Source organism: Prunus dulcis, chromosome 6, assembly GCF_902201215.1.
Source record: "Prunus dulcis chromosome 6, ALMONDv2, whole genome shotgun sequence".
Taxonomy (NCBI): domain Eukaryota; kingdom Viridiplantae; phylum Streptophyta; class Magnoliopsida; order Rosales; family Rosaceae; genus Prunus; species Prunus dulcis.
The window spans coordinates 6,177,904-6,198,783 of record NC_047655.1 but is presented as its reverse complement, the minus strand read 5'-3'; the positions used below and the strand labels follow the sequence as shown (position 1 = coordinate 6,198,783).

The 20,880-nt window shown below is 36.7% G+C and overlaps 5 protein-coding genes and 1 long non-coding RNA gene across 6 annotated transcripts; 3 read left to right on the top strand and 3 right to left on the bottom strand.

Moving 5' to 3' along the window:
• The first annotated feature begins 310 nt into the window (after positions 1-310).
• Positions 311-1,577, top strand: LOC117631750 (axoneme-associated protein mst101(2)). Its single transcript, XM_034365039.1, has one exon. The coding sequence runs from the start codon at positions 384-386 to the stop codon at positions 1,323-1,325; it is 942 nt and encodes a 313-aa protein (XP_034220930.1). The 5' UTR covers positions 311-383; the 3' UTR covers positions 1,326-1,577.
• Positions 1,578-3,266: 1,689 nt separating this feature from the next.
• LOC117632219 (chitinase 2-like) lies at positions 3,267-4,191 on the bottom strand. Its single transcript, XM_034365653.1, has one exon. The coding sequence runs from the start codon at positions 4,173-4,175 to the stop codon at positions 3,267-3,269; it is 909 nt and encodes a 302-aa protein (XP_034221544.1). The 5' UTR covers positions 4,176-4,191.
• Positions 4,192-5,400: 1,209 nt separating this feature from the next.
• On the bottom strand, positions 5,401-8,793 carry LOC117631117 (laccase-17-like). The gene is made up of 6 exons (XM_034364074.1): positions 8,659-8,793; positions 8,221-8,372; positions 7,485-7,729; positions 7,232-7,360; positions 6,006-6,974; positions 5,401-5,736 (listed from the first exon to the last, which is right to left on the bottom strand). The coding sequence occupies exons 1-6, from the start codon at positions 8,776-8,778 to the stop codon at positions 5,606-5,608; spliced, it is 1,746 nt and encodes a 581-aa protein (XP_034219965.1). The 5' UTR covers positions 8,779-8,793; the 3' UTR covers positions 5,401-5,605.
• Positions 8,794-10,588: 1,795 nt separating this feature from the next.
• On the top strand, positions 10,589-12,113 carry LOC117631096. The gene is made up of 3 exons (XR_004586291.1): positions 10,589-10,737; positions 10,996-11,138; positions 11,803-12,113. It is a non-coding gene; the product is annotated as an uncharacterized LOC117631096 (long non-coding RNA).
• LOC117631095 (laccase-17) lies at positions 11,551-14,762 on the bottom strand. Its single transcript, XM_034364045.1, has 6 exons — positions 14,491-14,762; positions 14,043-14,194; positions 13,714-13,958; positions 13,485-13,613; positions 12,292-13,266; positions 11,551-11,951 (listed from the first exon to the last, which is right to left on the bottom strand). The coding sequence occupies exons 1-6, from the start codon at positions 14,608-14,610 to the stop codon at positions 11,821-11,823; spliced, it is 1,752 nt and encodes a 583-aa protein (XP_034219936.1). The 5' UTR covers positions 14,611-14,762; the 3' UTR covers positions 11,551-11,820.
• Positions 14,763-17,794: 3,032 nt separating this feature from the next.
• Positions 17,795-18,923, top strand: LOC117632320 (embryo-specific protein ATS3A-like). Its single transcript, XM_034365762.1, has 2 exons — positions 17,795-17,933; positions 18,305-18,923. Exons 1-2 carry the CDS (start codon positions 17,847-17,849, stop codon positions 18,794-18,796), a joined length of 579 nt encoding a protein of 192 aa, XP_034221653.1. The 5' UTR covers positions 17,795-17,846; the 3' UTR covers positions 18,797-18,923.
• The last annotated feature ends 1,957 nt before the right edge of the window (positions 18,924-20,880 follow it).

The window sequence follows — 20,880 nt, the reverse complement described above, 5'->3', positions numbered from 1 at the left end:
AATATTTTAATCAAAATGTAAAATTAACTAAGTACACCCTATTTAACTACCAAAAATAGCCATAGTACAACACTCTAATACCAATCCTAAACCAAGTTTCTCTTTTTACATGAATTTGTGCCACCTTTTCAGATTTTGGATTTCATCAAAATCTTTAATTTCATAATATCAATCATAAACTAGTACTCGCTTCGTTATTTGTGAGCACCAAAACTATATATTGCAATGCAAATTTGATAGTAGGGTGTATTCAGTTAATTTTAAGGTTCGTTTAACAGCATTCTTTATTTATTTATTATTATTTAAATATCCGCCCTAAATTGAAAACCCTAAGATAAAAACCCTCCCATTCTCCCTAAAACCCTAGAAACGCTCAATCAACCATGACGGTCTCAGGGACCGTCCTCTCCACAAAGCCAATCTCTCTCTCCAAAGCGACCTCGACTTTGTCCTCCTTCGTCTCCAGCGACACCGGCGCGTCGCAAGAGTTCAGCGTGTACCTCCAACGCGCCTTGGCATCGTTCAAGGAGCTGAAGCAGCTCCATAAGGAGCTCAAAGCGCCGAGGTCCCAACGCAGGCGATCGCGGCATAGGTCGGAGGCTGAAAATGACGACGCAGAGACCGTCGGAGAGAATCCGACTCGGAGTGTTGTGGTGAGTCAGGAAGTGAGTCATGGGCTCGAGTTAGAAACAAAGCCCAAGCCCAAAAGGCAGCGACAGGAGAGTAATAGCAATGGGAGGCTTGAGAATGAAGAACCCAATCGTCCGGTAGTGGATGCTGTTGAGAGGAGGAAGGAGGACGAGAAGGAGAAGAAGGGTGAGTTTCTTAATTTCAGGGAAGATAGAGGTGCAATTGCAGAGAGGGGAGGTGAGGGTGCTGAAAAGAGAGAGGCTTCTGATCCAGTAGAGGTGCATGACAAGAAGAAGAAAAAGAAGAGGGACAATGTTAGTAATTCTGATGAAAATGGGGATCATTTTGACAAGGGATATGGCGGGGGTAAAGTTGCAGAGGGGGTAGGGGAGGGCGTTGAAAGAAGAGAGGCAGCTGATTCAGCAGAGATGCATAATAAGAAAAAGAACAAAAAGAAGGGGGACACTGTTGGTAATTCCGTGGCAGTAGAGATGCATGACAAGAAGAAGAAGAAAAATAAGGAGGATAATGTTGGTAATTCGGATGAGAATGCAGTGCAAATTGAGAAGGGAGATGGTGAGGCTAAGATCAGAAACGAAGAGGTAAAGAAGGAAGAGGGAAAGAAGAGGAAGAGTGGGGTGTTAGATGCTATGGAGGAAAATCTGGATAAGAAAAAGAAGAGGAGGAAAAGTTGAGAAGATAACCAAGTTTAAATGGTTGTCATTTTTGTTGGGTTTCAGTTTTCTGGAATTTCGTCACAATTTCAATTCCATAGAGGATCCCTGCTGAGCAGGTTCAGGGAGGTTCAGGTTTTGAGGTTTCTATGTAATATCAATTATTAAGAGGATCTGTTGTTTGTTTCTGGTTATATTATGGATTGAAATGAAAATTTTGCCGCTGATTAATGTCATCTCACTGTTAATTTGTTAATACAAGTATTATTTCAATTTTGTGTTTCATGCATCTTGAAGAACACAGATTGTATCAATTGCAATGTTGTAGATGGCCTATGTAAGTAAAATGGATATATAAAGCACCTTAGGAGGATTTTTTTAATTAATGGGGGAAACTGTAGTTGATCCCCATTTCCAACAAATTAAGTGTGCTACTTTCAGTACTAGTAATGAAAACTTTTTCTTTTTCTTCCAGGTAATTCTGTAATGGGTACTCTTTTCTTTGTAATACTAAGGGGATGCCTTGTTTGTTTTTGGTGATACTGCTGATTGCAATGCAAATTTGGCCTCTGATTAATGTCATCCTAGTTTTGATTCTGAATACAAATGTTATTTCAGTTTGTGTTTTGTGCATTTTGAAGAACACCCATTGTATCAATTGCAATGTCGTAGATGGGCTAATGGAAGAATGCCCTATGAAAGAAAAAGAACATAGAAAATGGAAAAAACTGTGCTTTACTCACACTTATAAGGGTGCTGCTTTTGGTAATTGGATGTGACAACTTTAAATTCTCTATAGATATGTGTTTTTTTTCTTTTCTAATTTCTGCATTTTTGTTCTTTGATGGATATTTGATATTCCTTTGCTCTTGGATATAATGATCCAAGGTTGAATGGGGGGAGTCTTTGCTTTTCCACGAAGTGCTCCATCAACTTGTTCAATAATGTGCCAGAACATAGTATTTTCCAGTTCCTTTACTACCTGGATCAGTGGGTTTACAATAGAGTGAAACTATAGAGATCCACATGTTCAATTGCACCGTGGTTTCCAAAAGGCATATACAACCAGGTGGACCATCAGATAAAATGGCACCCAGTTACATGTGTTTGAGAGCACTATCAGGTATGAGGTCTCCTTATCAGCTCTTCCATGTTCGTGTTTCCTCTAATCTAACAAAACTGTCTCCACCAACTTTGTGGGATGCATGAAGTACTTTTTTGTTTGTTTTTCTATTGAAAATTTAATATGTAATCATCATACTTTCTCCTCGGTTAGTTTTTAGTTCTTTCAGTTTACTTTATTCTATCGATGTTTGTTCATGTAATTGAAAACAAAAACAAGGGTACATACATACATAATACCAGTTCAACACTGTACTGCAAAAACTAGAGAGTCCTCACTCCTCAATACCAATTCATTAGATATATTATGTTTACTGAATTTCTTCTGTTTCAGATAAAGTACAGTTTAATCAATTTATGGAAACTACACATGGCTGTTATGTGAATCCTTTAATTTGCTTTTTATTCTAGTTCTTGCTTTCCAGGTCTGAAGTCCCTTCCTACTTTGCTTTCGCCAAAATGTTTAGCAGTAGAGAAGGTTTGATATTTTTACCAGTACTAATATGTTACCAGGGTGAGCTGATGGTAGAATTCCCTGATCTGTTTTGAAATTGACCAGGCCCTGAAAGGCCAAAGGAGGTGCACTTATGCAACCTTGCCTCACCCCCTTGATATGTACCACACCTAGGCACCACCGCTGCATCGTGCAATTACATTCAGAGAAGTGTTATCTTATTTATTAATGGCGTTAGATTCCAAATGTTTTTCCATAACACTTGTTTGTTTAGAATGTTTACTTGTGTTAAAGACAAATCAACAACAATCCTATTTGCTTCCTTCTTTCCAATTAAGAATAACATAACAGCAAATACAAATAAGGGAGGAGAAAAAAAAAACAGTTCATTTTATGCTAGCCAGAAAGGTCTGTGATTGCTTCTCATAACGAAAATGAGCCTTCTTGGAGTCATCGGCAGACCAAATAAAAATGCCATGAAGTTTGCCCTGACGTTGAAGCCTAGCACAAGCCTCAAAGAACCCATGTTCAGGGGACAACCCCCCACTTCCATCTGTTCCAAAGCTCACTAGAATCTTTCCACCTTTGTAATTTGAGCTCTGGATCTCAAAATGTTTTAAAAACTGATTTATAGTTGTGCCTTTATCATAGGCATAGAACTGAAAATTAACATAGTCAATGAGATGCCCATACTTCCTCCACAATGCCAAGTAATATGGTTGCACTGCATCATTCTCATATGGTGCTATTGATGTGAACGACACAATTTTGTTTTGTTTAAGGTAGAAGAGTAGTCGCCCAATGCATTCAGCAAATGTATTGGGATCTGTCTGGAAGTGTTCATAGTCAATATCAATTCCATCCAAATGATATTTTTTCGTTATCTGAACTATTGAGTCGATAGCATTTCTAACCCAAGAATTGATTGATGTAGGACTGAAGTATGCATATTTGTTGCTTACGGTATCACCTCCAAGACTCAGAGCTACTTTAGCATTTCGATGACGAGCCTTAATGGCGGATACATGAGCAGGGGTAAGATTCTGTGTGTCCCAGAAGACATTAAAGTTGCCATTAGTGGGTGTAGGATGATTGGATTGTGTATAGTCAATAGCAAAGGAGAGAATGAAGTGAAATTCAACTTTGGAATCAACGGGCACTTCTTCGAAAGTGACGCCGTTGTTCTCAGCTCCGATGTATTCTCTGAAGAGCTTTGAATTTGCTGCTTGGATTGATGACATTGTTGTGAAGAACATTTGAAGAGAAAGAAACATGAGCAGCTTAAACGTGGTCATGGCTACTGAAAGTGGGAATATTGAAGTTCTGTACTTCTGAGAGGCAGTTGTGGAACCTTGAGCGAGGTACTTATAAAAGTAAGTTATAGATTGAATATTTATTTTTCTACAATATATCTGTTTTGGGGCAGGTGTCTCATTCTTATTGGAAAGCATAATATTGCTTCTTTACAAACCAAACTCTTTTGATTCTCCGTCAAGTATGTAGACAAGGGAATATGTTTTGCTGGCAGTGGCAGATGTCACCAACCAACCACTAGATGCATAAATAGATGTCATTTTTGTTTGCTAGGAATCCAACGTGTATCATTTGGATACAAAACCTTGAATTGATTAATCAGGCGCCCATGTGGAATGTCTTATTAGAAACATACCTTAGTCTTTGGATGCTCATGATTTATCTTAGGTATATACTCGATATGGAATCTAGTATTCAGCATATTGTATAGAAGTATCATCTATTTGACTTGAATGCATGTCTACGACTGATCGATCAATCAATCAGAAGACTCCATTAACTTGAAACCCTTATTGCAGCTATTTTGACTTGAATGCATGTCTTCTACTACCGATCAATCAATTGGAGTGCTCCATAAATTGGAAACCCTTATTAATCTATCTTGATAAACAATAAGTTATACTTTGTTTTTCATTTTATTTATGCCAGTTTTTCCTGGTCGTATACGTTGACATAATATAACTTATATTGTGACAGTCCCTGCATATTCTGATGTAAAACTGTGAATTGAAACTGTTGATTAGGTGGAATTTGAATACATGGTTACGATTCAGTCTAGTAGCATAGCATGTCATATATTTGATAATTGATCATTCTTCTACCATGACATTGCCATTGTCTACACGTAAAAGAAACCTTGATACTTCTTATTCATTTATCATTTTTATGAGAATGGAGTAACTTTCAGACACCTAGAAATTTAAGACTCCTCAGGCGGCAATGGTGTAACTTTCAGACGATCTTTTCCTGGACGGCTGGTTGCATAGATATATGCTTATGTTGGGTTGGCTGGTTTCTTTGTTGGACTAGGATTTGAACTCGTGCAACACAAAAACAAACCTAGCCGGACAATCCGCCATAACTTCATTGTTTTTTGTACCAGAGTGTACTTGGGTGGAGATTAAAATAAAGCAGAGCAGCCCATTAAAAAAGAGAGAATATTTCTAATCATCCAAGAACTGAAAAAGAACAGCAACAATCCGCCAGTGATATATTATTTGAATATTGAGGCCTCTTACATTATGATATTTGAGTGTTAGAGATATGTTATTGTCTCTCTTTTATTCTCCCTCAACTCTGCATAACCAAAACAATTTTGGCCAAGTAAATCCAAAAGATACCAAAGAATAAACAAATGGGTCACAAAATTCTTTGGACAAGTTATGGTTAGAGGTAATAGAAGTGAATAAGATCAACATTTGGGAAGATCAGCAGGTGGAGGAAGCAACTTTTGATTGGGAAGCTTTCCATCTAAGACTACCCAAGCCATCTTCAATCCCCAGCTTGTGTGGATCTCCAGGTGGCAATGCATAAACCACACACCTGTATATTGACACATCAACCTTCAATATCAGTCATCAAAATCAACCCAAGATAATAGAGTTTGAGTACCAATTACACATCAAATGATCAGAAATATATGGTTTATGTTTTCATCAGTAAATTCCTTTTACCACATTTACATGGATCACACTACTAATCACATCTCTGTGTAGTGAGAATTACTTAAAACTTAGTTTTAAGAGAGAGAGATGTGATCAATAATATGATACGTATATTGTTACTGTTATATCTTAGCTTCAATATATTACCTGGGTTATCTGCTAAAAACCGAATAGCAACCCATCCACCAGAGGGCACACCCACAGTGTTCCTCTCAACAGGGTCAACCAGATTGAACTTTGCAGGGTCCTTATTTCTGTCAAAGTTCCCAAATCCTTGACCCACAACAAAGAAATTAAACCCATGAAGATGCAGAGGATGGCTCTCAGCACCAAGAATGCTAGTGTCCTGCATCACCAACTCCACACTGGTGTTAAATGGAAGCACCACCAGCTTTGTCCCATTGCTCACCATAGTATCATTTGGTGGGGCCCCTGTGTAGTTAAATGGGATTATAGGATTGGTTGGGAAGTCAGGAGTATAAACCCCATTTGATTGGCCAGAAAAGTGGGATTGGAGTAAGGCAGTGTTTGGCATGGCAAAAGAAATGTTGTTAATTGAAGCTGCAAACATTGTCCCATTGGGTCCTTGGCATGTTTGGTTATGTTGGCTACAAGGGTTGGTTCCAAGGCCTACGGTGAAGAAAAAATGTTTGTCAACTTTCTGTGGTACATTAGCTGGGAATCGTGCATTGTTCAAGCTGCGGAGTTTGTCATTGAATTTTGTTGCGAACGATGTGTCGTTCAAGGCCGGGAGATTGGGTTTGAAGAGTGGAAGTTTCTTCATTTTTAGGGTTTTGGTGTTGGGTGGGAATTCATACTCTAAAATGCCAGCAACTGTGGAGTTGTCAAATGTACCTAGGCCAGTCACATATGGCCTAGCAGTCAAGAAAAATGTGGCATTTGGGAAGCTGGGTTTGGTTTTGAGAAGAACATTTGTGGTTTGTCCAGGGGCAATGAGAATTGTGTGGGTCTCAAAGGGTTTGACATAGACGGCATCAGCTTCTACCACTTTGAGGGTGTGATTTGCAATGCTGAAGAAGAGCTCATCATTCAGTGCTGCGTTGATCAGGCGCAGAAGGTATGTCTTCCCAGCTTCAACCTTTAGTTTGAATGCATCTGCAAAAAGGATCCATAGAAGCAAACTTTTCCTCATATAACTCGAATAACAAGGTGTTGAGCTGTAACAAGGAGATTTTCCAGAATCGTGCATGCTAGTTGTTAAAACGGTCATGACTAGATATTTGAGATGTTATGTTGTCAAACGGTCAATTTAAACTTCCTATTCATTTACGAAGGTCACTTTTTAAAGTTCAGCATGATAGTATAAAAATATAAGGTGTTAGAATGCAATCTTATTTTGATTAATTTGATACCTTTGGCAGAGCAGTTGTACAAGGGCCCTGGGAGACCATTAAGGGTATAAGCATCAGAGACATTTGGGCCTCCACCTGTTTGCAAGGCCTGGCTAATAACAGCCTCAGGATCTGCATTCCACCACTCTCCTGTGTTTTAAACATACATGTTGTAGCCATATTAGCATATGACAACACAATAGGCCAGAAAACATGCATGCTTGGTTACATGAATTAATTAATTAATTAATTAGGAGTAGTAAAGACTAATTACCGAAGATTATCGGCACCGCCTTATAGGGTTTAGTGAATGGGTAAGGCACTCCAAGCTTGGGAAGGATGATTAGGGGACCATAAACAGTTGATCTTAGCCATGAAATGTGAGCATGCCACCAAAGAGTGCCTCTTTGGCCTACAATGGTGAAGTTGTACACATAGCTGTGGCCTGTTTGTATGGGACATTGGGTCACATATGCAGGCCCATCAGCCCATCCTGTTCGAAGCTGTCGAATGCCGTGCCTAGTAATTAACAAAAATAATAATTAATTAACTAACTTCCAGTTCATTAGGCTAATTATGCGTGGCAATAAAATTTAGGGCTCTTTAGTTTTAATCCATAAAAAACTTAACTAATTTGGAAGAAAGATAATTAATTTTGCTTAATTAATATAAAACTAAAGCCACCTAATTTTACCAAAAGGACATCCAACAACCCTAAAATTACTACATGTGCCATTGTAGAATTGTACCAGAATGGTAGAATTGTCTTATCAGAAGGGTAGAATTGTCTTATCAGTTGTTATTTTTTACCTGGCCCAACGAATCTGGGCCTCTCTTTGGGCTAATCCAAAATAGTAGTTTTTTCTAGGTATTAAAACTAAAACCAAAATATCCAATATCTTACAAACTAATTAATAAAGTTAATTATGTCTAAAACCTAATTTTTCTTAAAATTTAAGTCCAAGAATGAACTCTAGATTGCTTATGAAGTTGTGGTTAATCACAATTACCAATGAATAGAGATGTTGTTTTGAACATGGTTAATCACTTTAATAAGGAGTTGGTCACCCTCCCTAGCAACAATTCGAGGCCCAGGAAACTGTCCGTTTACTGTTACAATGCTCTTTGTCTGGCATAACCTTGTCACGTTTTGCAGTTTGATCTGTGAAACCAAACAAAACAGGTTAAACAAGGCAATAAAGAAGAACCCAGTAATAAGAAAAGAAAAACTACGTATCATATATGACAAGAATATTTCGCCTAGGGGCTAATTTTATCTTGTTACAATTAGACATATGTAACGATAGGGTTGCGTGCATATTTTTAAACTAAATCATATATATTTATATATAACATATCAAACTGTCTGACAAGAGAACATTTCTTCCTGTATGTGGGTGCTATGTATGCATGATGAGACTTTGTAACACACATATATAAGCACATACATCAAACTTGTAGTGCCTTGTTATGCTTGCAAGAGCATGCTGAGGACTGAGACACAATGTCATGAAAGATAAGAGAAAGAGGGTAAGAAATGGCGGTGATGAAATAAGAGGAACACCCATTATCTCTCTCCCTCTCTCTCAGAAAGTGTAATGTGGGTGAAACTGAAGCTGCTCCAATCCAAATGAGTGTGTGGTGAAGAGAGAATGTTGGGGTGTTTATATATAGAGGTGTGTTTTGGTCGAGTAGGTGGTCATAGAAATTTGAATAGTTTATAGGAGAAAATTGTACTGGAAGATGAGAGCTTCATGAATTAGCTATTTAAAAATGCGATGCATATGGTTGTTAGAACAACTTTAGAGTGGTGTCAAAGACAATCAATTTCTGTTGACCTCCTTTCCTTTCAAGTCGAACCTAAGCATTTTTCACGTCCCTCTGTATCTTTTGAACTCAAAATGGACGTGATTTTGACCTACTTATTTCTGGGCTTAGCAACAACTATGAGTCTATGGGAAAAGGCAAAACGCATATACAACTGTTTGCATGCTTTCAAGTGCATAAAAAAAATGAAGGAACTAATAATAAATGATGTGAAAAGTATTGGCACCATGCATGTGCCTTGAAGTATCAGCAAATTTGTGCGGGGGTTTCTAGCTGTAGTGATAAGAACTTACATGAAACAGGGATATAATTATGGCGATACTTCAAGTCAATCACATACTGTTACGTGAAAAAATTAAAATACATGACAATATATACGTGATTAACTCAGAATATCGTCATAGTGGCATTCCCGATATATATATATATATATATATATATATAAGTTTTTCTACAAAAGAAAGAATTCAATTCTCCTCACCATCACTTAATGTTAAGAAATTAAAGAAAAAAAGTAGTTAATTAATCTCTTGTAGTAAGATGTAAAAGTGAAGTGAAGGATAAAAAATATGATTTTCCCAGCACACATGCACCTTTCTCAACCGTTAACCTTCATAATGAAAAAGTTGATTAGTATGTCGGGAGATGAGACTGATTACAGTTCAGTGTTCATTCAATCATAAGGACGCAATTAAAGGTCGAGCTTCTTGTTGTTGCACCAGCTATATTTGGCCATCTCTCTTTGTCTTTGAAGTTCCATATAAACTACTCTCCTAACACTTAACAACCCTTCAATTACAAACCCGACAAAGACATTTATTTGTAAGAGATTCTTTTTATATATAAAAAAGCATATCTATATATATAAAGCAAAAGGCAGAGAAATGGTGAAACATTCAAAATACCAGAAAATGCCCTTGGTTAATGCAAACATTACAAATTGAAATTATTAATTAAATGAGGATAATATGGTAAATTCAAAAATTTTCGTATTAAAAAAATAAAAAAAAAAAGAAAATTCAGATAATGGATCCTATTTTTATGGAACACAACTATCCATTATCTTTTTTAATTCTAAAATAAATTTTTTTTTTTTTTTAAAAAAAGCCTCTTGCAGGCGCGGAAGCACTTGCAGAGAGGCTAGTATATTATAAGGGAAGAGGTTTATTCGAATTTAATACTGTTTTAATATTGAAAATAAAAGTATCACTGCACCAACTAGTTGATTTGGTTCATTGAAATCAAAACGAACCAAACCGCTTGAATTAATTTTGATTTGGTCTTGAATGATTTATTTGGTTTTTTGCCCAATCTTTCATGGAGGATTAATTATTAAGCAAATTCACTCAACAAATATTAGCAGACAAATACATCAACAAAACAACATTCCCCTCCCCCCCCCCCCCCCCCCCCAAAAAAAAATTTGCAATCTTTCATGGTTGCATGATTTGGGCTACCTATCTTATGGGCTACAAAGTTTTTTGGGCTTCAGGCCCAATATAACCCAAGAAAAAGAACAAAAATAATAGCAAATTTTTGAGCGAGAGCAAACGAAGTAGAAAGTGATACAATCAAAGGAACAGATTTAAGATGAAGATCACCGGCATGACGATCCTGACTAAACTGTAAAACCCTAATTTCAGCTTTACATTACAAACCTCACTCACTTGCAATGCATGCGTATATCTCTCTCTGTGAAGGTATGCATACGATTCGTGTTGCTGCTTTGTTTCTGTTTAATTAATCTGTTTGTTATTTTTCAATTGAAGTAAAGTTTAGGTCTTTCTTTACTTGGGGAATTAGAGGAACGAGGGAAGAACCGAAATTTAAATACATGATTTTGACATTCAACATAATTTTTTTTAGTGTTGAAAGCTACTTGATATTTCAGTTAAACAATTAATTAATAGATTAATGTGTTCTGAATTATTTGATTTTTGTTTTTACAATGTAGATAGGCAAATGCAGATTCTGTTGCTGCTTCAGAAACAGCAACCGCCATGTGAGATGGAAGGGAGGGATATGAGGAATTCTGAGGAGCTGAGTGCCCTTGGTGTCAAAGATGAAGATTTGATACTGATAGTATGCAATGCTGCTTAAGGTACACTTGACCCATTTCTTCATTTGCATGAATTCTCAATAATTAAAGAAACCTTGTGCACTATCTATACTAGGAATTGAGCTTCTGCTACCAGTGAATTGAGCTTCAATCCAGATGGGTTCTGCTGTAAATATATTAGGAAGGATCAATTTGGGAGCACAATTATTTCTGGTAGTTTGGTGCTCTTTTTGTTAATTTCTTTGTTTGGTTTTGGATACGGTTGTAGATAGACACCTATGTTAGTGCATCTAAAGATGCATCAATGGGATGAATTCATTTTTCTTCTTCTTCTTTAAATGGGCATTTTTATTATGAAAGTATAAACTATTTGTTGCAGAGTTTTTTAAAATTGTAACTTCTTGTATTGATTGAAATAGAATAACCCAGAAATCAAAGATAAGTATCCATCAGATATGCCTGGAGAAAAATTGTATAGAATCCATACTTTCATATTGAGCCTCTTACATTAGGATATGTGGTCTCACCCCTTTTCTTCACTCAACTCCATATGGGTAAATTTGAATAAACAAAAACATCCATATTAATCAGTACAAGAATTATTTCAACTTAATTAATTGGCCAATACATAAGACAAATTTAAGTTGTCAGCAATAAAAAATGGGTCACAAAATAATGACAGCAGTTTCTCGTCCAAAAAATGCAGCTTGAGTTGATTCCAACATTAACATGTGGGAAGATCAGCCGGTGGAGGAAGCAACTTCTGGTTGGGAAGCTTTCCATCTAAGACTACCCAAGCCATCTTCAAGCCCCAACTAGTATGGATCTCCAAGTGGCAATGCATAAACCATACACCTGTAAATATTTTTTTAAGTAAATAGTTAATTAGGCTAAGGTCTTTGATTAAAATTTAATGTTAAGTGTCATTCTTAATTCTCTTTCTTCTTTTATCTAAATCTTCAGGTTACTAATTCCAGTCACTTTACTACATAAATATTAACTTCATTGATGACTGCAGGTAGCATATTTATTTCGTTGTTATTAATATTATTATATGAAAGTGAGACTAATACTTCATGACTATATTGCTTTCGTGCTTAAATTAACAATGATATACATAACTTTAATGCATACGAATGATATAGTCAGATTGTCAATACTATATAATACTAATATTACTGCTCTTTGTACGTACCGGGATTATCTGCTAGAAATCGTATAGCGACCCATCCACCAGAGGGCACACCCACGGTATTTCTTTCGACAGGGTCGACCAAATTGAAGTTTGCAGGGTCCTTATTTTGGTCAAAGTTCCCAAACCCTTGGCCAACAACAAAGAAATTATATCCATGCAGATGAAGAGGGTGGCTTTCGGCACCAAGAATGCTTGTGTCCTGCATTATCAACTCCACACTAGTGTTAAATGGAAGTACCACTAGCTTTGTACCATTGCTCACCATAGTATTGTTTGGTGGGGTTCCTGTATAGTTAAATGGGATCACTGGACTGCTTGGCAAGTTAGAGCTGTAAACCCGATTTGATTGCCCGGAGAAGTGGGCTTGGAGTAGAGCAGTGGTTGGCATTACAAAAGAAACGTTATTCACTGAAGCAGCAAACATTGTTCCATTAGGTCCCTGGCAGGTTTGGTTATGCTTGTTGCAGGGGTTGGTTCCAAGGCCTACTGTGAAGAAAAAGTGCTTGTCAACCTTTTTGGGGACATTAGCCGGGAATTGTGCATTGGCTAAACTACGGAGTTTGTTGCTGAACTTTGTTGCAAAGGATGTGTCGTTTAGAGCGGGCAGAATTGGTTTAAATAGTGGAAGTTTCTTCATTGGGAGGGTTGACTGGAGGGTTTTGGAGGGTGATTCGTACTCTAAAATACCAGCAACAGTGGAGTTGTCAAAGGTGCCTAGTCCAGTCACGTATGGCCTGGCAGTCATGAAAAATGTGGCATTTGGGAAATGGGGCTTGGTCTTCAGCAAAACATTTGTAGTCTGCCCAGGGGTAATGCGAATTGTGTCAGTCTCAAAGGGTTTGACATAAACGGCATCAGCGTCTACCACTTTGAGGGTGTGGTTTGCAATGCTGAAGAAGAGCTCATCATTGAGTGCTGCGTTGATTAGGCGGAGAAGGTAGGTCTTCCCAGATTTCACCTTTAGCTTGAATGTATCTGCCAGAGACCCATGCAGCATATATCAAATATCTTTGAAATCCATTGTAAGCATTGTGAGAGTACTGATGAAATTTCTGAGTACGTTTTATTGAGAGTTTTGCGTGCAAGGTAATGAAAAGTTACTTTATGTGTTCTGACGATTTGTTTTACAAGGCCCCTGTCCTTCAAGCTATAAATTGTGTAAAATGCTGTGATGTATGTATGTAATTTGATACCTTTGGCAGAACAGTTGTACAAGGGCCCTGGAAGTCCATTAAAGGTATAAGCATCGGAAACATTTGGCCCTCCTCCTGTTTGCAAGGCCTGCTTAATGACTGCCTCAGGGTCTGCATTCCACCACTCTCCTGTAATTTATGTATAAATTGTGTAGCTTCAGTTAGCATATAAATAGGCAGAAAAATACATGCTTAGTTTGGTTTGGACTGTTATATAGTCAGATGTTACCGAAGATGATCGGAACCTCCTTGTAGGGTTTAGTGAATGGGTAAGGCACACCAAGCTTGGGAAGGATGACTATGGGGCCATAAAGAGTTGATCTTAGCCATGAAATGTGAGCATGCCACCAAAGAGTGCCTCTTTGGCCTACAATGGTGAAGTTGTACACATAGCTGTTGCCTGTTTGTATGGGACATTGGGTCACATATGCAGGCCCATCAGCCCACCCTGTTCGAAGCTGTCGAATGCCGTGCCTGGTAATTCAAAAAAATTAGTTAATTAACTTCCAGTGCATTAGGTTAATTTTGCATGATTAAGTTGTAGTTAATCATTATTACCAATGGATAGAGATGTTGTGTTGGACATGGTTAACCACTTTGATAAGGAGGCGATCACCCTCCCTAGCAACAATTCGAGGCCCGGGAAACTGGCCGTTTACTGTTACAATGCTCTTTGTGTGGCACAATCTGGTCACATTTTGCTGTTTGATCTGCAAAATTATTCAAAAGTACTGTAAAGAAAAGACAATGAAGAACCTAAAGAAGAAGAAAATGCATGTGAAAGCACAAACTTTATATTTGTGGTAAGATTAGCTTCGGTAATGTTCTCTTGTCAGATAACTGACTGCTATAGTATCAAACTGTGACTGCATATTCAAAGAATCTACCAAATCAAAATCATCGTGCAAATTGACAGTTTCACAATATAACATGTTAACATTGTATGTATAAAAAATTTATTTTGACTTGAGCAATACATATATGTTGAAACTTTGTGACAACATACTTCAAACTTGTAGTGCCTCGTTATGCTTGCAAGAGCATACTGAGGAATGAGACATAATGCTACGAGAGAGAAAAGAAAGAGTGTAGGAAATGCTGGTGATGAAAGAAGAAGAACACCCATTTTCACTATGTGATCTCTCTTTCCTTTCCTTTTGTTTTTTTTTTCTGGAAGAAAGTGAGAGAGAGATTTCAAATGTGGGTGAAACTGAAGCTGCTCCAATTGAGTGGGTGTTGAATGGAGCTTTTGGGTTGTGTATATATAGAGATGGTGAGGAAAGTGAGTTTGGTTGAGTTGGTGGTCATGGAGATTAGAAATATATAGAGTTTATAGAGGAGAAATTTAACTAGAAGATGAGCCTCATGAATTAGCTATTTTAAAATACGATGCATGGTTGTTAGAACAATAACTTTAGAGTGGTGTCAAAGACAATCAATTTCTGTTGACCTCCTTTCCTTTCAAGTCGAACCTTTTTTAAGTATTTCCCCACGTCCCTCTGCATCTTTGAACTCAAAATGGACGTGACTTTGACCTACTTATTTCCGGGCGCATAGCAACAACTATGAGTCTATGAGAAAAAGCAAAACGCATATACAAGTCTTTGCATGCTCTCAAGTGCAGAGAGAAAATGGGGCAACTTTAATGAACTCTATGAGAAAATTGTTTACACCATGCATGTTGCAATAAGCCGCAGATTTAGGTTTCACCAAATTTTCAGTGCTAGAATGTGAAATTGTCCGAAGAGAGCAAAAAATATTGTAGTACATAGTATATATATGTTGAAATGGAGATGATCTCTTGCTGGCACCCCTTCGAAGTGTGGGAGTATATTTATTGTGTTACGTCTCTATATAGAAATGACCTAATTATATAGATGGGAGGCATAATAAACCCTAACATTCAACATATTTATTGAGTTATGCTAAGTACAGTCGTTCATGTGTTTGGAGATATAATTGTCATGAATTATTAATATTGCAGAAACAATATACACGTAGATGATTTTGAGCTACCCATATATTGGAATTCAAATCTCCTCTTTCTCATTTTGGCGTGCTTTGTACAAAACATGATTTGTCTAGTAAATGCAGCTTTCTCAACCGTTAACCTCAGTGAGTTATTGGTGACAAAGCAAATCGGATCGCTATGAAGTTGTCCTAGTCCCCAATGAGATTTGATGCCTATGTTGCACCAGCACCAACTATATATATATATATATATCGTTTGTTTGGCGATCACTCCATGTCTCTCTGAGCTCAAGTTCAATATTCCAAACCCAATAGTTTTAAACATTAATTACATGCATGCAGCTTAATCAAATACTGTTTAATGGTAAGGACAAGCAGATCATTGAAGGGTTGCCATCAAGCAGCCGATTTTAAAGAACATTGTGTCATTAATAAATAGTAGGTTTGGGAAACTTCAATATGAACATAATTTTCTCTTAAGGAAAGAAATCTGTCATGGAGATGGAGATGTGGGAGGTAAGATTTCATTGTACTGTTCATGTCATCTTGAGGCTCACAAAACCTAACCCCTGTAGTTGCACCTACTCTTCTCCTTACTCTCTACTCTCTTATCTGTAACTGGGCAGTTCATTTATTTTATTTTTCATGTATTTATTTTATAAATAATTTCCCTTTTCTTTTCGATCCCTATTATTTTCATGTTCTTAATGATCAGAAAATATTATCCTATTTTCCAGATATATTTAGCTGTATTAACTTGTAATATATATGTTGTACTGATTACCTGACATTTTACACATACCATGCCTCACACTTTAGATGTGTAGTCGTTCATATGGTGAGTGACCACAAATCTCTTGAACCTTTAGTCCAAGAGATCAAAGAAACTGCTTTCTCACAATAGGCTCGTGAGGAATGGTGAGACAAGATTTTTGAATTGAGTGGGCTAAAAAGTATATGGTGGTCTGTGGGCTGGCTGGGCTTAGAAATATATGCATTCAAATTTTTATATTTTCTTTAGAGTTTGGGCCGGGCTATCAGTCTCTATCTGGTTCCGTGCCTTGTGCCGAAGAGGGCCGAAACCAAATGGTTTAATGGTAACCCGACCTACCCTACCCTAGTATCCAAAGCCCCATAAACGAGCATATTCCTACAATCAAGGTCAGCATGCCACATGGCTTCAAAAGGACACACTCCTCCTCATCTTGTCTTAATTAATATTCTAATATGCATATATTTTATTATCCAAAAAAAGATGCACATATATTCTGATATTTCATGTGACACATTACATAAATATATAGAGGTATAAGTAATGCACGTCCTAGAAAAAATAATTTGGACTCCCTCCCTAGCTAGCCTAGTCCACCCCAAAACAACATAAAAAATAAATTTATAAGCTATATAAGTATATATGCATATGGATTTTGAATTAAATTTTTTGTGTTCAGTTTTGTATTATGAATGTACACATAAGTACATTAATATAAATTCTCTTATACAGACGTTCGGACGTTATTACCGCATGAATGTCATGTATTTTAAACATCTAAAGGCTGATAATAGCATGATTTTCTACATAAATAATGACCATCTTTAATTAAGTAGGTGTGAGCAAATTGGCTATAGAAGGAGCAGACAGAGATCATGTGGAGGTGATTGGAGATGGAGTATACTCCGTTTGCTTGACCGGGTCATTGAGGAGGAAGGTTGGCTTCGCCACCATATATACTCAAAGTTGAAGAAATTGAACAAGTTGAAGGAGATGAAGCTCATGTTGATGATGAGGAGGAAAAGCCAACTCCTCCAATTCAATGGACCTCATCCACGGTCTATGTTCAATGCAGTCTGCAGTTTAATCCAACCGACCATGAAATGGTTCATGAATATCCAGAACCAACCATGAAATGGTTCATGAATATCCAGAACCAACCATTTGCTCTCCGTTTGATGAATAAAATATATCAATAAAGTTTTTTTTTTTTTGGGGAGAAAAAGAGAAGGAAAAAAAGGCATCCTAGATTAATACGTATGTATTAAAAAGTGATGTATAGAATTAATTGTGTCAGGATATAAAGGATTATCTCTAATAAAAGATGCTTTGCTCTAATATCCAGGAAATCAAGCTTTGTTAAAGCAGATGGGTATAAGTAAACGTCAAGAAACCTGATCCATAAGTCTAATTTTACATACATAAATATATATATAAATATATGGATCATCTGTGTCACATCACATGTATACAGCTTAAGAATATGCCTTCCTTAGTTTGCCAAGCAAAGAATGAAGCCTTGGAGTAGTCTATAAATTACATGCACTCAGAGATCTGATAATATGCTACTGGAAATGAGATTTTATGTGTAATTTGAGCACACCAAAAAGATAATTAATATGGGAAATGGAGGACCCTTCTTAATATGTTGTGTGCTTCTTCTTGCTTTAATGGCCGGAGGTCAAAGTGACACGCCAAGAAACAAGGTAATGATCAAGTAAATTAATTTTGTAATTATATGTGTATGTCATTGTGAATATGTGTGTGTCTTTTATGGTGGATTAATATGTAGAAACGAAGCATGTTTGTGAATAACAAGCTTCTTGTTGTGAGTTGAATGGTGTGATCAACAACATATATTGGATTCTTGATGGTCGAACATGATTTCATGTTATTGATCAACATGTCGGCCCTTTTTTTTCCCTTAAATTATTTCATTTTTCTATTATTAACTTCGAAAACTTGCTAAGACATTTTGCATCGAGAAACTACACCACATTTACAAATCACATTATTGATCACATTTCTTAGGACTACTTGCTGTATTCAAAATGTTCTCACTATCTCAACATTACAGGAAAACTGCACCTACGCAGTTACAATTGAAACAACATGCACAAAAGGTGCCGAGACCTCAAACCACATCAGCCTAAGATTTGGTGACACAAATTCAAATGACATTGTGGTAAGGCACCTAAATTCCAAGCACATAAGAAGGGTGGATCCTTTGGAGCCTGAGGTCCTGGACGATGTGCCGAGAAAACCATTTCAAGCTTGTGTTGTGGATGAGTTCCAAGTGAAGGGTGCATGCGTGGAGTCGCCCATCTGCTACCTCTATCTCAAACTGAGCGGGGCTGATGACTGGAGACCTGGTTTTGCACAAGTCCATGTTTTGGAGGGCTCTCGCTCTCATCTCAGCTCTGAGTACTTCTACTTTCGAAGGTACCTGCCACGCCATGTTTGGCATGGCTTGGATGCGTGCGATGATAAAGAAGTTACTCCTTTTGGGATCAAGCACAAGAGGAAAGTGTTTTGGAAAAAACAAGTGAAAAAATTGCCAGTTCCATGATATAGTTCATTACAAGTTATCTCAAATTTTTATAACCATTTCATTGCATTAAAAAATAACAATAAAAGCTGTGTGAGAAAAAAAAGAGTTGAATTTCTAGCATTAGCATTAGGGTCAATTGTATTTGCACTATTTTCTCAATAATAATTCTCATATGACTCTTGTATTACATGTTATCGATTCGACTTTCAGAAACATGGTGTTTCAGTCAGTCAACAAGAAGTTTTTATACCTTTTTTTGGCATTTTTTTTCTCGTTCATGATATACTTAATTACTTCACAGTAAATTGCATACCAGAAATCTCATATTTGAATTCCCACGACATCATTGTTATGTGTGTGAGAGAGATCTCACTCCCCTATAATTTAGATTATCACGGTTGTACCAATAAATAAATAAATAATTTATAGTGTAGGTTTAATTAACTCTTGAATTTCGGTTGGTAGCCCAGTACATGTAAATGCATCAAATTACTTAACTTACAATATTTAGGCAGAAAGTGCGCGCAAGTACAGTTTTGAAGACAGAGAAGCATACAGTACTAATCAAAAAGTGAAAAAGATGGATCAATAATTTTCTTTCTGGTACAAATACAAAATAAGTACTGGATATATTTATTAATTATGTGTTCCCACCACATTTTGTATTTTCGACCAAAAGAAAAAGGACATTGAGTTTGTATAGTCTGCATGCATATGCATCAACATTTTTTGTATTTTATAAATGTGTTATGACTGGACTTATTAAATTAAAAAACAATCCAAGATATTGTGGTTTATAATTCTTCTACAAGTGTGAGGCTTATAAGATGTGGGATTCAATTTGACCGATGTTCAAAGAGAAATCATTATTTTTTTACCGTATACAAATGCGTAATCGTTACTACAATCAATGAGAAAAAAAGAAAGGAAAAAACGTTACATTTTCTCTCCAACTTAAATTTTCTGAGTATCCAAACAGATTAGGCTTTCAGTTTTTCTTTATCTCTTCGATGTATGTAAACTGCATAATTTTGGTCACGTGATGATGATTTAGGGTTCAGACACCACACAACGTAACATTCGTAGGTGATCAGAGAAGTCATTGAAAAGTCAAATAAAAGAGAGCATTGGGTTTAATTAACTCTCCATCCAACATCACATTTTGCCCAGGTGTGGATATGTTGACTAAAAGGGACATGGCCTGCGGTGTCTTGTCTTCTCCTAAATATGTGACGTACGAGTGTTTTGTTCACTGCCTCACTCAATCAATGGCAGTGTTTTGAGATATGGGCAATAATTTATATTATAGCCTTTTAAGCCACCACTATACATACTATACTCCCCTGTTTCCAATTTAATTCCTTTGCGATTTAACTGGTCAAAATACTACAACTAATTTTGGAATTCTCTCATTCTCGATAAGGAGATATTAGTCTTTTTTGTGCATTACAGTTTAACATATATGCAAAAATAATTCATTAAAAATATAAAAAGAATTTTTGCACGCATGCTATATTGTTATTGACAGGAGTGTAGGAGGTCATGCTTACATAATAAGGAGGGAAGTATTTTCCTTGTTTTTTTCTTCGTTTTACTTGTATTGCAGGCGACTTTTATAAAAAGTACTTTTGCTCAACAGATTTTGCTTAAAAATCCAACTGCTTCTTGGAAAAACAGGAATATGCTTCTCCAGAAGTGCTCTTATGATAACACTTTTAAATTATTTTGTGAAACGAAGGCAGTCAAAAAAAGAAAAAAAGAAGCTAAACATGTCAAAAAAAGAAAAAGAATTATCATTAATACGAGGGTATGGAATATTGTGTCATAACCCTAAGTAATACTGAAAAAAGAAGACATAACATGTGAATGTGTGGGATTTTTTTTCTTGACTTTTCTTTGAATAAAAAGGCCACCCATGTCAGTCAGCTTACATTTTGCTCTTCCATGCCCTGCGTTTGTGAAAAGCCAAGCTATATTGCTACAAGATCCAAAATCCCTTGGCACATATTTTATTATTTCTTTTTTATTACGAAATATGATGAAGAAATGATGAGGGTGAGAGGAGACATGATATGACCAATTGCTGCAACGACACAAGGAGG

Excerpts from the sequence above, each read along its gene's own strand:
- LOC117632219 (XM_034365653.1), bottom strand. The coding sequence starts at position 4,175 with ATGACCACGTTTAAGCTGCTCATGTTTCTTTCTCTTCAAATGTTCTTC.
- LOC117632320 (XM_034365762.1), top strand. The coding sequence starts at position 17,847 with ATGGGAAATGGAGGACCCTTCTTAATATGTTGTGTGCTTCTTCTTGCT. Across the intron at positions 17,934-18,304 it reads GTGACACGCCAAGAAACAAG|GAAAACTGCACCTACGCAGT; the intron begins GTAATGATCAAG and ends TCAACATTACAG.
- LOC117631117 (XM_034364074.1), bottom strand. The coding sequence starts at position 8,778 with ATGGGTGTTCCTCTTATTTCATCACCGCCATTTCTTACCCTCTTTCTC. Across the intron at positions 8,373-8,658 it reads CAAGGCACTACAAGTTTGAT|ATCAAACTGCAAAACGTGAC; the intron begins GTATGTGCTTAT and ends TTGGTTTCACAG. Across the intron at positions 7,361-7,484 it reads GGCGGTGCCGATAATCTTCG|GAGAGTGGTGGAATGCAGAT; the intron begins GTAATTAGTCTT and ends TTTAAAACACAG.
- LOC117631750 (XM_034365039.1), top strand. The coding sequence starts at position 384 with ATGACGGTCTCAGGGACCGTCCTCTCCACAAAGCCAATCTCTCTCTCC.
- LOC117631095 (XM_034364045.1), bottom strand. The coding sequence starts at position 14,610 with ATGGGTGTTCTTCTTCTTTCATCACCAGCATTTCCTACACTCTTTCTT. Across the intron at positions 13,614-13,713 it reads GGAGGTTCCGATCATCTTCG|GAGAGTGGTGGAATGCAGAC; the intron begins GTAACATCTGAC and ends CATAAATTACAG. Across the intron at positions 11,952-12,291 it reads ATTTCTAGCAGATAATCCCG|GTGTATGGTTTATGCATTGC; the intron begins GTACGTACAAAG and ends AAATATTTACAG.